The following is a 15,349-nucleotide window of genomic DNA, read 5'->3' as shown; positions in this document are numbered from 1 at the left end:
ATTTCGATTCTTTGGAGAGATTTTTATGTGTCTTGGTGTCAAGAAAGAAAGATAAAATCAGTAAAAGAAGACAGATACAGGCGCATATTTTGCTCATAGTTTAATATTGGAGTTAAATTACCCAAAGTAGATACTTGTGCCGCGTGTGATGAACTTAATAATGTCATTGAAGCAAATAAGAAAAATCACGCTATTTAGCAAGACAAAAAGTTGCAACATGAACTTCATCAGAGAAGCGCCGCTGCAATGCAGGAAGATTTAAAACGGGAAACGGAAAATGCAAAACTAAACGATAACAAGTTAGTCATTTGTTTTGATTTGCAGCACACTTTACCCACTCCTTTTCTTACGGTTGTCAAGCCTTTTATTTGCGCAAGGATTGAACGTATAATCTTGGTGTGCACAACTGTGGTAATGGTCAAACAACGATATATATCTGAACTGAGGACATTGCCAAGCATGAAAGTGAGGAAGTTGCAAGTTGCATTTTAAAACATTTAACATCTCAACCCTTTACTTTATGTCAAGAAGATCTGATAGTATATACAGACAACTGTGGAGAACAGAATAAAAATTGGCTGCTTATTATGCTACAGTTGGTACGAGAAAAAAATCAAAACCATAGAACATCGCTTTTTGGTGTCAGGCCATACATACCTACCAAAGATTTCGCTGTGATTGAGAAGCACAAGTATTTAAGGCAGGTTTATTGTCCAGAACATTGGTACGAAGCTGTTTCTAGAAGTCGAAGAATAAAACCTTTTAAAGTTAATACTATAAAACAGGAAGATTTCTTCTCACTTAAAAATATCCTATTTTCGAAAAAAAAAATAACAGACGATAAAGCCCCCATAAAATGTACTTAAATTAGGTGCTTTAAATTTGATTGTAATTTTCACAATGCTATGTTTATAAAGCATTTACTAAATGAACTATCTTTTTGAACAGTTAATGATGGAAAACGACGAATATATACCAGAGAAGTGATTAATATTCTTCATAATCTACCAAGAAAATATGAGCCACTTTCTTAAATTGAGCGTAGGAAAAATTGCTGATATTAGAAAACTACTTGAATACATACCTCTCGTATATCAGCAGTATTACCTCAATATTACTGAAAACATAGGAGATCATGACGTATCAGTAACAAAAAGATTAGAACTAGAAAATATTGATGGAGAACTGGAAGACCTTTTAATAGATGATGGGCTGTTGGACTACTAAGTGTATTTTCCCTTTCTCATTCGAAATATTTTATCTAATACTCTTTTAGGGTTAGGGTCTTTTTATATTAGTACCTGGCCCTTATTAAGAATAATTATGTTTAGTTTTAAGTTATATACATAAAGGTCATAAGCATATTTTTTTTTCAAAATATTTGTTTTTCCGATTATTTTTGTTTTTTTAATTCCAAAATTATCTTACAATGAAATCCTTATTTTGATCCAAAAAATACCCAAACACTATTATCGAAACGTAATATTTCTAATTTCAGGATTTGACTAAAATATTAAAATTGCATTTTCTTGAAATAGTTTAAATAAGGCTTATGCCCCTTGTTGCACCAAGATATCTTCAATAATAGGACAATTGAATATTAAGTAAATACTGAGAACGCAGGTAATAGAACAAATAATAGGCTATTTTGGACATGCCTTTCGAAGAAACGGTCTTAAGAAGTAGCGAGTCGTGGAAGGTAAAAGAGGCCGATGAAGATCTCCCACAAAGTACACCGACCACATCGTCTCAATAATTGGTATTTCACTATCAATAAGACGAATTCATGCTATCACCATACCTATAAACATAACTATATCACCATAACTATTATACCTGTGTCAGGTTAGCGACCAGGTGCGTAGCGTGCCTTGGTGGAGCCCCGTATAAAGATTTGTTTGGGGGCCCCTATGAAGTGTAAAGATTTCTCACAAAAGAAAAACAGTGTTTGCATAAAATTAAAGTTTATTAAATCATTTATGATGCTGATGGACAATAGTGACAGGCCTGAGAAGCGTTCATGTCCTATCATAGTTCTTATCAGTTTTACTTTTGAAAACGTTCTGTCAGCAGTTTCGATTATAACTGGAAGGATCAAGAATAAAAAGCATGCTGTTATTACTTTCGGAAAACTGGATGCAAGACTATTGCATTTTATCATCAATCATTCAATGAGTTCCTTAATGGAATGAATTTTTTGAGTTTCAGATTTTAATCATGTTTTTAGAGCCTTTAATTGGTTATAAAGATAAGAAGCGTTTAATATATTTTCGTTTGAAGAAGAGTTTTTCCAGTTGTAATATTTCGAACATACATATAGAAATTAATATGTCTAAACAGCAATAGTATACATTGACTTTGAAATAGGATTCCGGGTCCGAAATTCTCCCGTCTTGTCACTCATCAAACAAACGCTTCGTTATCTTTCACCTTTTATTTTTAAAAACAGTTGTTATCCTCCACTCTTTTTCTAAATCTTTGGGTACATTTAGCAAACTATTAAATAAATTTTGATTTTTGAATTTGCACGGTCTATTCAAAACACTACTTAATAAAATAGTAGTTTTCTGTAAGTCATTATTTTCATGCTTTAATAGTTTTTGAAACAGGATTTCAAATAGTGAAGAAAAAAATGGGACAATCACTAAGAAATGATAACTCTCTAAAATGTTAATTGAATTTTTAAATTATTCACGTTTATCTTTTTTATCCGAATTTTAATTTAGTTAGTTCAAAGTTTTCATGACTAATAAATAAGACAAAATAGACCTTAAAGAACATAGGACGTATCCTTTTAAATATTTTTCGGTTAAATCGTTACTTAACATTTCCCACCGTGTTATACTATTGCCAAAAAAATTATATATTTTTTCTAAATTATCAAAAAAAGTTGCCACTTCACGAAAAGGTTTCGCAGCATCGTTTGAAAATTTAATGCGTGTTTAGCACAATGAACATAATCGGCATCCATAGCATGCTCTTTTATTAGGGTTTGTTATCCTCCCTCCATAAACACTCGACATAACATTTGCTCCATCGTAACCTCGTCCTCTACATTTAGTCAAATCAATTCCATATTTTTTAATCGTATTTAAAATTTCAATTATAAGTCCTTCACACTGCTGTAATCGGATACTGCTGTAGACCTCGAAAAAGACTCGCAGATTTTTAATTCTTTAAGCACAATATAATTTTCTGTAATCGAAATGTATCGAAAAAATACAGAAAGTTGGTCAATTTTTGATAAGTCTTATATTGTATCTAGAATTACTGTCAGCATGGAGTTTTTTTAATTAGTGAGATAATTGTGTTTCTAAGTATGGTACCAAGCAAATCGTAGGGCTTAAATAATTTCCTTTGCCTTTCAGTTTTAGAAGTTCTTAAAGTTGCATCATAATTAGAGAGCAAACGTAAAGCTGCCATAAAATTTTCAGAATGTGAATCATGGCCTCTTTAAGGTATACATTCTAAAAAATGTAATTTTACAATTGATTTCACTTTGCAATATAGTTTCGATGGTGTTTCCTTGTAACCAATTATTATAAGAGGGATGCATTAATATCCTGCTGTGACTTTTCACGGTCAAGTATAGTTTGCGTAAAATTGCTACAAACGGAAACAGCGTTAACCCATGCAGAGGTACGATTTGCTTTGACGATCTGCTAATAATCAACAGCAGTGGTAATACGGTTTGCTTAAAATATTACAATGACATAACCATGGTCTTGGAACTTGCCCGCCTAATTGAAATATGAAGACTAATAGGCCAAAAAATTCGGTTACTTCCTGAATCTTTTGGAAACGGTACTTGTGGTTTAAATGGATCCAATTTAAAAATTTAAAAATTCTTTTCGTTCGCATTCAGTTTTACTGTTACCAAAATTTCCTCTATCTGATAAAGCTATCTGGCAATCTCCAGATATTTCAGAATCTTCGATTTGGGTTTCTTCTATTTCCCGATGGACATCTGATGAAGAATGTGCTTAAGAAGAATCATAAACAAACACTATTGTCTTGAACGCACGCTTTACGCGAAAAAAAAACAAGAAATTTCCTTTTTTTGACTTGTGTCATTTCTGAAATAAAAAAAAATTTAGAAAGTTTTTATTCATTTGGGCTTACGCACGTTGGGTGTCCCTTTGGTCCGGGGGCCCCATATAATTCATAGGGCAGATACGGTGGTACGCCCCTGTTAGCGACTAAGAAGAAGAAGAAGAAGAAGATATTGGTCATAAGACCGTCTAAAAATGTATCTATCCATGTTTTTATTTTTTTATTATTTTTATAATATGAACCAAGGAATTATTTCTAAGTCTATTAGATATACCTAGGTTCAATAAGGAAGCGTAACTTTAATCCTGCCTTCTTGTAAAGCATGTAATTTACAATTAAAGATAGGTTTAAAAAAATACCCTTTTTAAAATAAAAATAAACTAATCCGATGATATAAAAAAATTGCTTATGACATTTTATAATTTTTTCATCAAGTAAAGTATTTATTATTGGTTTACTCTCGGCAATCTTTAGAGGAACTCCCGAAATATTCTAAAAATAAATCTCACGGGAATTGTTGAGCCTGCAGAAATCCCATGTTAAACAGACGAGATCCGCGTATGGCTGCGTGCAACATTTTTATTAGTCATAATATAGTTTTCTCCCGATTTTGATGGATTACTCGTAAGTCGTATATCTTTAAGCCCGCGGTTTTCATTGAAATTTGTCGTGTGTCTTCATTTATCAAAGTTATGAAAAACTGTTAGAATTTAATTTCCACCGAGTTGTTCCATTTCTGGTGAGTGATAATGTGGGATAGTCCGATGGCAGGAGTTTTTGCTTCACATGGGAGTCGTAAAAGCTGGATTTTTTTTAGTGAACATAGGACTAATAGTAGTGAGTATTTAAAAGTATTATACATTTTAGGGAAATCATTATTTAATTGTTATAAGTAGTAGAGTAGTATATATATTCGTGAAATTCTCATGACTAAAGATATTAAAATATGCTTAGTTATTATCCTTATCCTTAATTATATAATGGTTCTTGTTGAAAGGTCATAAAAAATCCATATGATTTATAAAAATAAATTATGTTTGATCTTGTTATTTTTTGGGTGACTCATAGTATACACTTAAGTTTGTGATGTGGTGATGTCTGGCGGCACGATATTGTTAATTTTACTACGTGATTCGCTAAGTAAGAAACGTATAATGCATTTCAAGATAACTCCTTCGGTTTTTTAGTTTGTAATAATTAGAGGAGCTTTTTATATAATCTGATAAATTTGGTTATTATTTAAAAAAAAGATTCTGTTGTTAAATATTCCATTTATTTATAACAAGATGGTAGCGTAATGATTGGTAATTCATAGATGAAAGTACTTTAAAAAAGTATTATTTATTGTATTCTTGGATTCTTCATAATATAATGTGCAGTAAAATTAACGCACCAATAAAAATTTTTAGTGCTTTGTTTAATCTTACTAAAGTTACATGTTTTTGTTAAACTAGAATTATGAAAACTGTAACTGACAATTATTCATAAAAAATATTTAAAGTGCAATAAAGAAACAAAAAGATAAAAAAAAGTATTAAAATTCCTAGTCTGCCCTTCTTTTAACTGGTCCATATTTAAACAACAATTGTTGCAAGTTGATATAAATTACTCAGAGAGTTTGGAAGTTGATTTAAATATATCCCAAATATTCTCAATTTTTTGAAACACTCTTTATTTGTATAACGTACAATATATTGAATTACAATGGGAACGAGAATACTAAGTATAAATAACAATACAATCTTGGATTGCTTATAATATAATTAAATTAATTTAATTAACAAAAAAATATTTTGAGAACTAGTATCACCAGTAGCAATATCTCTCGACGTTACGATAGTTATATTAAATTCTTGTAAAATATTTTTTCCGTAGGATACTTTCTACAAATATAGAGCAAAATAATCATCGCTGTTAATATGTTCTATAATATACCGGGTGACACAGAAAATAGGGAACACTAAATAACTTTGTTACATTTCAAGATAAACAAATAAAATTGCTATATCGATAGAATGGTTATAAGAGTATCTTTTGACATATTCTATTGTTTTCCATCACTTCCGGTTTAACAGAAAGTAACACTAACTTTCTTATTTTAAATGGGACACTTTATATATTATTACGTATTTAGATAGAAAATAATATTGTGAAAACAATGGTACTCTATTTTCTACTTTTTGTTTTATACTCATAAAAAAAATATTTTTTTTAAATTTTAAAATAGGGTGCCTATTTTAAAATTTATGCGTTGAAAGTTTTCATTTTTAATCAAGTAATCACGGAAAAATAGTTTTCATTTAATTTTATGACTTAAATCTTTTACACGCCTATTTAAAATGTCCTAATCATTAATTTTGGAATTTACATTATTTTTTTAAATAACACATTATTGGGAACAACCACTTTCGAAATGCGGTTTCTTTTTCCCAATAATTTGATATGATTATTTTTTAAATCGGTTGATAAATAAACCCTTAAGAAGAAAAAAACTAAGTCACATAAATAAACGCACTTAATTAATAAAAATAGCCTAGAAGACTTTGACTTTTTTCATTTAGTGATCCTCATTCAATCAATCAATCAATCATATGCCCTATTGTCAAAAAATTATAAAATTTTGTAGACAAAGCTAATAAAAAAAAAACAAAACAAAACACACAAAATAAAAAAATAAAAATAAATATACAAACAAAATAAATACATGCAAAACTGTACAAAAACAATGTACCTGGTCAATATATATCATGATGTATAAAATGTCAATAAAAATAAACACAATAGTCAATAACAGTAAATTAATTAAATACAGAATGAAAGTGCAATTTATTTACTAAAAAAAAACTAATATATTCTCTATTTTAAGATATAAAAAAAGCCAGTGTGTGTGTGATACCCAAAAAGTTATCCTAGAAAAAAATCCTCCACTGCGTACAAGGCTTTTTCCAGAAAGTATGCCTTCAAAGCATTATGAAATCGAGGAAAAGAAGTAATTGATTTAATTTACAAAGCCAAATGATTATGCATCTTTATATAGAATAGAGCTTTTTACTCGGACCGAGGGGTTTGCAGATAAAGATCATGCACTGCGTTGCGAAGTGAATAATTGTGAGACGGCCTACTTGGCATTTCTGACTTATGTTTGCGTACTAAGCAAATAGATTCCAATATGAATAAAGAGGGAAGAGTAAGTATCTTATATTTTTTAAAGATTTCTTGACAGTGAGCTCTGCTATTAAGTCTAAGCAGATACCGAACTGCTCTCTTTTGGAGTTTAAAGATGCGCTCAAATTGAGTCACACCGCATGTGCCCCAGAAAGGAAGGGCGTAACGTAGATGTGACTCAAAAAGGGCATAATAAACTGTTCTTGATGTTTGAAAACTTAATTCCCTGGAAACTGATCTTAAAGCAAAACATGCTGAACTTAATTTTTTATATATGGCATCAATATGCAAGTCCCATTTTAGGGAGTAGTCAACATTAAGTCCCAAGAACTTCACAGATTTAACGACGTCCAAACTGGTGTTGTTAAGTACAAAGGGTTGAATAGTAGTTTTATATGATAAGACTTTAGTTTTTGAGACATTTAGGCACAGAAGATTAGAATCGCACTACGATTTAATGGTAATTAAGTCATTAGAAATAGTAGCATGTAGTGCCCTAGCATCCGGATTGCTCCATGTAAAGCTAGTATCGTCAGCAAAAAGACAGATTTTGCTACTGATGTTAAGATTGGCCATGTCATTTATAAAGATCAGAAACAAAATAGGGCCCAGGACTGAACCTTGAGGTACCCCACATTCTATTGGTTTGCAAGAAGACTTCGTCGTATCAATCTTTACAAGCTGATTTCTGTAACTGAGATACGATTTAAACCACTCAAGGGGCGTTCCTCTGAACCCATAGTGATTCAATTAATCAATTAAGATGTTATGGTTTACACAATCAAAAGCCTTGGAGAAATCACAAAAAATTATTGCTGTTGAATGATTATTATTTATACTGGTGTAAACACTATTAAAGAGAGAAAACATAGCATCATTTGTGCACTTGTTACTCAAGAATCCAAATTGGTGAGGAGTAAGAATTTTATATTTAAACAGAAACGATAAGAGCCTTTTTTTAACCAATCGTTCAATGATCTTTGATAAAGTGGGAAGGAGTACGATAGTTTGAAGCTTGTTGTTTATTTCTTCCCTTATGCAAAGGAATAATTATTGCAGTCTTAAGGCAGGTATGAAAGATTCTATTTTGGAATGACTTGTTAATTAAGTTTGTTAGATGGATTAAGGTGCAATTTGGCAGATTGGAAAATATTTTGAGAGTGAGCTCATCTGTACCAGATGATGATTTGTTTTTTATTTCATTTATTGTAGTTTGAAGCTCTGTTGATACAATGGGGGTAAAAAAGAAGCTGTGTAAATTTTCATTTGGGAGATATGAACGAGGATCGTGAGAAGGTATTATGGTAGCCATTAGATTTTTAGCTACATTAACAAAGTAGTGATTAAGGTATTCAGGTGAAGTAGGGATGAAGAAGTCTTATTTCTTAATTCATTTGCAATAGACCATGTTTCTTTGGCAACATTACTTGATTCGATCATCCTTTTATTATAACAAATATCTTTTGCAGCTTTTATAGTCTTATGGTACATTTTTCTATAAAGCTTGACATAGGTATGAAAAAATACGCTGTCTGTAATTTTTTTCAGGTGTGATAATGAGCGCATGTTTTTTGCAGAAACACGTAAGCCTTTAGTGGTCCATGGCTTATGATGTTTAATTTTGATAGGTCTAAGAGGAAACGATATATCTGCAATACTTGATAAAGACTTTATAAAACTAGAAAATTCACTATCTATATCGTCAGAAAGAAAATCCCAATCAGCCGTTTGGCATAAGTTCTTGAATTGTAAGAAATTAATTTTGCCAAAAACACGGCCTAATTTACGTAACGCGTTTTTGCCTTTAGAATTTATGGAAAATTTAGTTAATGCAGCTTTATGATCAGAAAATCCGGAATTAAAAACCGTACAATCTACGAATTCAGGAGCAAAAGATGACATAGTCGATGGTACTAGAACTATTTCTAGTTATTCTGGTAGGAAAGTTAATATGCATTACTATACCCATTGAGACGAAAATAGAGAATATACTAGGGATATACAGAAATTTCATTAGCCATGAGGACACTAAATTCGCCCAAAATCTATATTACTTAATCTATATTAATCCCAAAATCTATATTACTTACAAAAATAGCATCAATCAAAGTAGCAGATGTTGCAGAATTTCGTGTTGGCTCATTGATTATTTGTTCGAGATTATAATTTTCAAAAAGTTTTGCCAACGGATTATTTAAATTAAAAAGACTTACGTTGAAATCCCCCAGATCACTTCATCAACACTCGGAATTGACGATAAATAAAGAAAAACACAAAGTCACGGTCTCACAACATGTAATAAAACAGCATTAATTTAGAATTAAATTAGCATTATTAGAAGGTCAATAAAAACTACATAAAGGAATTTTTGCTCCCTTTCTTACTTTGAGTATAATATGTTCTAGAGCAGGATTAATCTGACTCATTTAATAATAAATCCTTTTTTTCTTCTCTTCCAAAGGTCCAGCCCGAAAACTATAGGCAACTTCGATCAATTTCGGTTTTACGCCATACGTCCAGAATCCTGCAAAAAGTAATGATTTTAAAAACTTGCTTTAAAAATGAATACTCGTATTTTACTTGAAAAATAATTACAATTTCGTAGTCATAGATGTGCGACTGCCTTAAGTCATATTACTGGTGAAATAACATGGTTTTTAGTCAAGGGCAAGGTACGAGAGAGCTATTGGGCTACACGAGCTTTTGATTTATTAGATTATGATCTATTTTTAGGTATTTTATCTTATACTGGTTTTGGATTTAGTTACCAGGGCGTAATGGATCACAAAAGATAGCAATTGAGAATAAATTATCAGAAGTCATGTCTGTAGAGTTAGGTGTGCCGCGGTGAACTGTTTATGGACCTCTCCTTTTTACACTCTATACTGAATTTTATTAATTCTCTTCAGGAATGCAATCAGCATTTATATGTCGATGATACGCAAATAATATATTCATTTAGATCGGATGATGTTGCTAAGGCAAATTTTAGAATAAATTCAGATCTAGAATCACTTTGTCTGACATCTCAGAATTTTTTTTTACAATTGAAGCCCGTGGCTATGTTATTTTGTAATGAAAGGGTATATTATAATATATCAAGTGAACTGAGTTTCAGTGTTGGTGATGTTAGATATTAAGCCTAAATTCCGTTAGCATGACCTCTTGCATTAATGAATCTTACTCTGCACTAAAGTCGTTTATTCCACATAGACAATACGTAAAAAAAAAAGAAAAATTGAATTGTGTAAGTGCCGACACTGTTGCTTTTGCCGACACTCTGTATGGACTCGATTTAGATTCAACATATGTAAAGTGCAGAAAGTTTATATATGGCATTAGGCGGCGACATGTTTCTCATAAACTATGTTAGAAGAAAGGAACTAAACTGGTTGTCAATGTATTGAAGATGCATTCTGCATTATGCATTCCGCTTGCTTTTTTTACAGCATTATTAAGAACCAATGTCCCATATATCTCACTAGTAAAACAGTTTACGGCACTGATGTGCATAATTTGAATATCCGGAGAATGCATGTTTTGACCCCAAGCATAGTAATGAATTTTTCAAAGTTTTGAATTTAAATTAAGTCTTCGTCCTAAACTTGAGATTATTTTAATATATCGTTACCAAATTGACATAATTGTATACTTATATGTATTATTTACTCTATCTTTATAAATACTAAATGTATATAATTTCATTTCTTTAAAAAGTTCATAATAGTTTTCTGTATCTTTTAGGTTCACAAAACACAGTGACAATAGGTAGCACATCAGAGATTTTACATAACACCCAAGACTTAAACGATGACATTTTGCTTAGTACGCTAGATCCAGAACTGAGGCCAGCTACTCCAGACACCAATGATCCAAAATCCATGGATGTTTATGAGGAACATAAAAAGTTAGCTAAGGAATATTTAAAGGTAATAATTGAAAAAAATGTGATAATCATTCAATTACTTTTTCAATTTTCGAAAATGTTATAGTATTGGACGCCTTCCCAGATCCAAAAAGATCACCTTTATTAAAATACTCATTGCCTTGATCGATTCACATAAGACTTGTGAACAGAATTCACAAGAAATCAATCTATTAATAATTGTTCATCATTTTACAACGGTTATTTTTTAAAGATATAGTTAGTTTATAAATATTTTATGTCATTCCATTTGCAGACTTAAAGGTTATTTGTCCTTTATACATGTTCATATGAACGTGTCATATTGGCCAATGGTTGCTCCATAATACCCTGTTAATAAAGATTATATAGTAATGTAAAGATCTTAAAAAGTAAATTAAAAGGGAACTGATAGGTGTCACAGACTATAAAGTTCGTTTGAAATCTCTGAAACTTTTCCAATTCTCTGAAACTTATTTAAAATCCAAAGACGCTTTTCAAAACTAGATACCATTAAGTATATTAATCACACACTTTCTGATAAATACGATTAACAACTTCTTTTATACATTTTATATTTAATATTCATTTAAACTCAATGTTTTTTTAAGACAACAAAAAAGTGCAGACGATATACCAATAATTGACCCCCTTAAAATTTACATGGGATTTCCTATGTTCCGCTCGGCGACGCACCACCCAGTCTCTCTCTCTCCATAGCAGAGAGAGACTTAGCTTTTACTATTGTATCCCTATCTTTCTTTATAGGACGCTAGTGGGTTTTTCATGTCTACCTCATTGAAGAGTTGGAGATCTAAGATCTGACGCATTTTTGGCATTGAAAATGTTTTGGTGTTTCCTTCCTTTATTTTAGATCATCTTTTATAAGTGAATTTTTCTAGGTTTTCCTTCTATGATTTAACTTCTATAATTCTGCAACTTATTGGTATTTCATTTAAACCTCTTCGATTGTTGTATTGATTTTGCTCCTTGGTTAACGAATATTAAGTATATTTGGTTAAGTATATTTGATTTTTTACTACCCTTGTAACCCGTGATGAGGATCACATTGCTGAATACTGGTTTATTTAAACTAAACTTACCCTCATTGGCTATATCTGATAGTGGTAATCGGGTACTTCAACACTTTTTTGGATGCTTTGCTGTTGTTGGAGATTCTTATAACCCTATTCTCCACATTACCCAGTTAAAATACATGCACCCGTTTCAGTGACAGCCAATTCTTATAGCTTTTTTAGGTCCACAGATTCTATATCCTGTACCCTTGATCATTTTGTTTCATATTTTCATTCTCTAAATATCAAGGCTCTGGGAGATTCAGACTTCCATCTTGTCGATCTGGTATTTTCGTCTTAAAGCGCTTCCTGAATTAATGAGTTCCGATAATCCTATCTTGAGGTATAGTACCCGCTGGGCAGCAGATGTTGGATAATTATATACCCAATTGTAATTTCTATCCACTCATTAGTGCAAAGTGTTTCATTCGGGAGGATATAGTAAATTTTATATTATGGTACTCATACAAACAATATTTTTAGTTCAAGTTTTATAATTAAAAAATCTTTATTTACATTACAAAATATAAGCATTCAGATATAGTTTTTGTTAAGTTAAATTCTTCCATTCCGTATTCAGTGAGACAATATGCATTCCTTTACTTGTTTCGGAATGAGTACCTGTGGCGCCATCTAAAATTTATGATTTGATATTTGTGTTAAGGTGACTGAATTTAAAAAGGTACACCATTTAAGCCAATATGTTTCTCGTTTTTACATTTATATGTTGGGCTCACCTAACAGTCGTATTGTAAAACATGAATTAGGGTATCTGGAGTCAAAAACGTAAACCGTCGCCGTCGTAAAAAAATGTAGTCGAAAACACGTGTGGAATTCCGAGTTCTTACTCGTAGAGCTGTTCCTCTGGCGAACATTCGTTCACTGTCTTGACTTTGAAATCTGAAATGACATCTTCTTAATTCGACATTGGATCTGAAAAGGTCAACCACTTAAACAGTTATGTGTGTCCCGTTTTACATTTATATGCTGGTGCCATCTAACAGTCGTATTGTGAAACACGAAATTAAAAATAAGGTATCTAGGGTCGAATAGGTAAATCACGATCAGCGTAGAAAAAGTATAGTATAAACTTGGAATGTGTAAAACGTTCAGCCATTCCTCTCGCGAACATTCGTTTCCTGTCTTGACCTAGGAATACTTTTAAAAATTTTTCGAAGTAGGATAGATCAGCAGATAGCTCTTCTTGATTTGACATCGATAAATTTTTTAGAGACCTCTACTCTTTAAGTCCATTTTTCTCAAAGTTCAATAAAGGGCTCTTAACGAAACGAATAGTGAAACAGGTTTGAACTTTCGGTGATAAAAACCCAGGCCGAGATTATTCCTTTTTTTGTCGGGCTGAATATTGGTCGGTTATAGTGCTACCAATTTTCCGTCCCGGAAAAGTTCATCTGTGAATTAAAGCAATCAATTAACCTACTTATATTAGCTTGGATACGGCGCACACATCTTTTTTATCAACTTTTTTTTCTTAGATATAGTATGCAAAAAGAAATAATAATAAATGCACTTTAAACAAATCATGCATAAGCTATCTTCAGATTATGTTTTGCTATCCCTTTCATAAGCAGCCATAGACGATTTCATTTTATCAGCACTGCTGACGCCTACATATTTCTTACGTGCTCGCGTTAAACCCAGCAAATCTTAAACAACGTATCTGTCGAGATTTAGGACTTCCTTTACTATGTAGGGACCATTACATTTTGGCACTAGCTTCTGGCTTTTACCCTCGTTTACCAAATTTGTTTTTCGTTACAAAAGTAAATCACCTACATTATATTCTCGACGGTCTTTTTTTTCTTATGCTTGTCGTTCACCCAGTATCGTTTCTGGTTTTAGTGATGCTATTGTCCACATCATCCTGAGCTACAGCGACACTTACGAACAACTCATTCGTCCTTCTAGGCATGTAACCAAGAAGTAATTGGTATTGACTTTTTTCCGTAGTACCATTGGCTGCAGAATTGAACACGACAGAACCCAACGAATGGTCCTATTTTCGTTCATTTTTATGACTCTATTGAAATGTTTTCCACTTGCCCGGCCATTTTCGCCTTGGGGTAGCCATTGTGTTATACAGGACTCGTATGGATAGGTCCTTGGTAAACCTATTAAATGCCTCACTAGTAAAGCTAGTTCCCTTAACGCATAAAATCCGCAAAAACATTTTGCCAAAAAAGGTAATCACCATAGTAGGTTTTCGTACTATTTACTGCTTTGACCCACACAAACTTGGTGAAAGTGCTTCACAATCAGGTATGACATTCCCTTTTGTGCTTTTCACAAAAAGTCCAAGATAGTCGATGTGCATAGTATCCATTGGTACTGGAACATTTTCATTTGAATTAAGGAATCTTTCCTTTTTGCCAGCTGGTACTTTAATATAAGCTCATTTCAGACAAGATAAAATGTAACGTTGCACGTACTTTTTTATCCCCCATGTTGTCTTGAATACTTAGAAGACCACGTGCCCCCATCTGACCTTGCTTCACAACTACAGGATTTCGTACCAGGTTGAGTACAGGGAGCTTAGGAGACAGGTTGAGTAATGGAAGCACTTGCGGCACTCCAAAGATATCTCTGGAATAGTCACTGGAGCCTCAACAAATGACACCAACATGGTTCGGTAGTATTTCCACATTTTCCTTTGCCGTTAAACATATTTTTTTAGAGGTAAATCGTCTACTTCAAGAAACTGAGCAATTTCTAAGTTCAACAGTTGTACAATGTACAGTCCCATTTCGCATGAAAGTGGCAGTCTCTGATTTATCAAACACAGGTCTGCTAATTAACAAAAGCATTATTTCTAGGTTTACTAAAAAAATGGAAACCTCAGCTTCATATAAGTCTACTGTTAGTTTGACCTGGGACGTTTCCACGGCTTTCGTTAAGGATTCTCCGTTAAGTTATACATCAGTTTGTTCCCAAGTGATTTTAATGGTTTTGGCAGCACGCACCTTGGCGTATAACACCACATCCGCAGTCGATTAATCCCTAAATATTGTGTCCATTTATGCTACAATTCACAATATATCCATTAGTTTCCGGTCGGGGCTCTGTATGGCATATCGTAGCATTATGTGTTTGTGATGGTTTATTTTTCATTCTTGTAGCAAGTTTCCGCCTT

General features: G+C 32.2%; 1 protein-coding gene across 1 annotated transcript in view; it reads left to right on the top strand.

Annotated features, from left to right (window-relative positions):
- LOC126735789 (mitogen-activated protein kinase kinase kinase 7) overlaps positions 1 to 15,349 on the top strand; it is a 120,301-nt gene that overhangs the window by 91,465 nt on the left and 13,487 nt on the right. The window contains exon 7 of the mRNA XM_050439895.1: positions 10,963 to 11,147. Coding sequence (XP_050295852.1) covers positions 10,963 to 11,147 — 185 coding nt within the window. The remainder of the gene's footprint in view (positions 1 to 10,962; positions 11,148 to 15,349) is intronic.

Source organism: Anthonomus grandis, chromosome 4, assembly GCF_022605725.1.
Source record: "Anthonomus grandis grandis chromosome 4, icAntGran1.3, whole genome shotgun sequence".
Lineage (NCBI taxonomy): Eukaryota > Metazoa > Arthropoda > Insecta > Coleoptera > Curculionidae > Anthonomus > Anthonomus grandis.
This window is presented reverse-complemented; position numbering and strand designations above follow the sequence as displayed.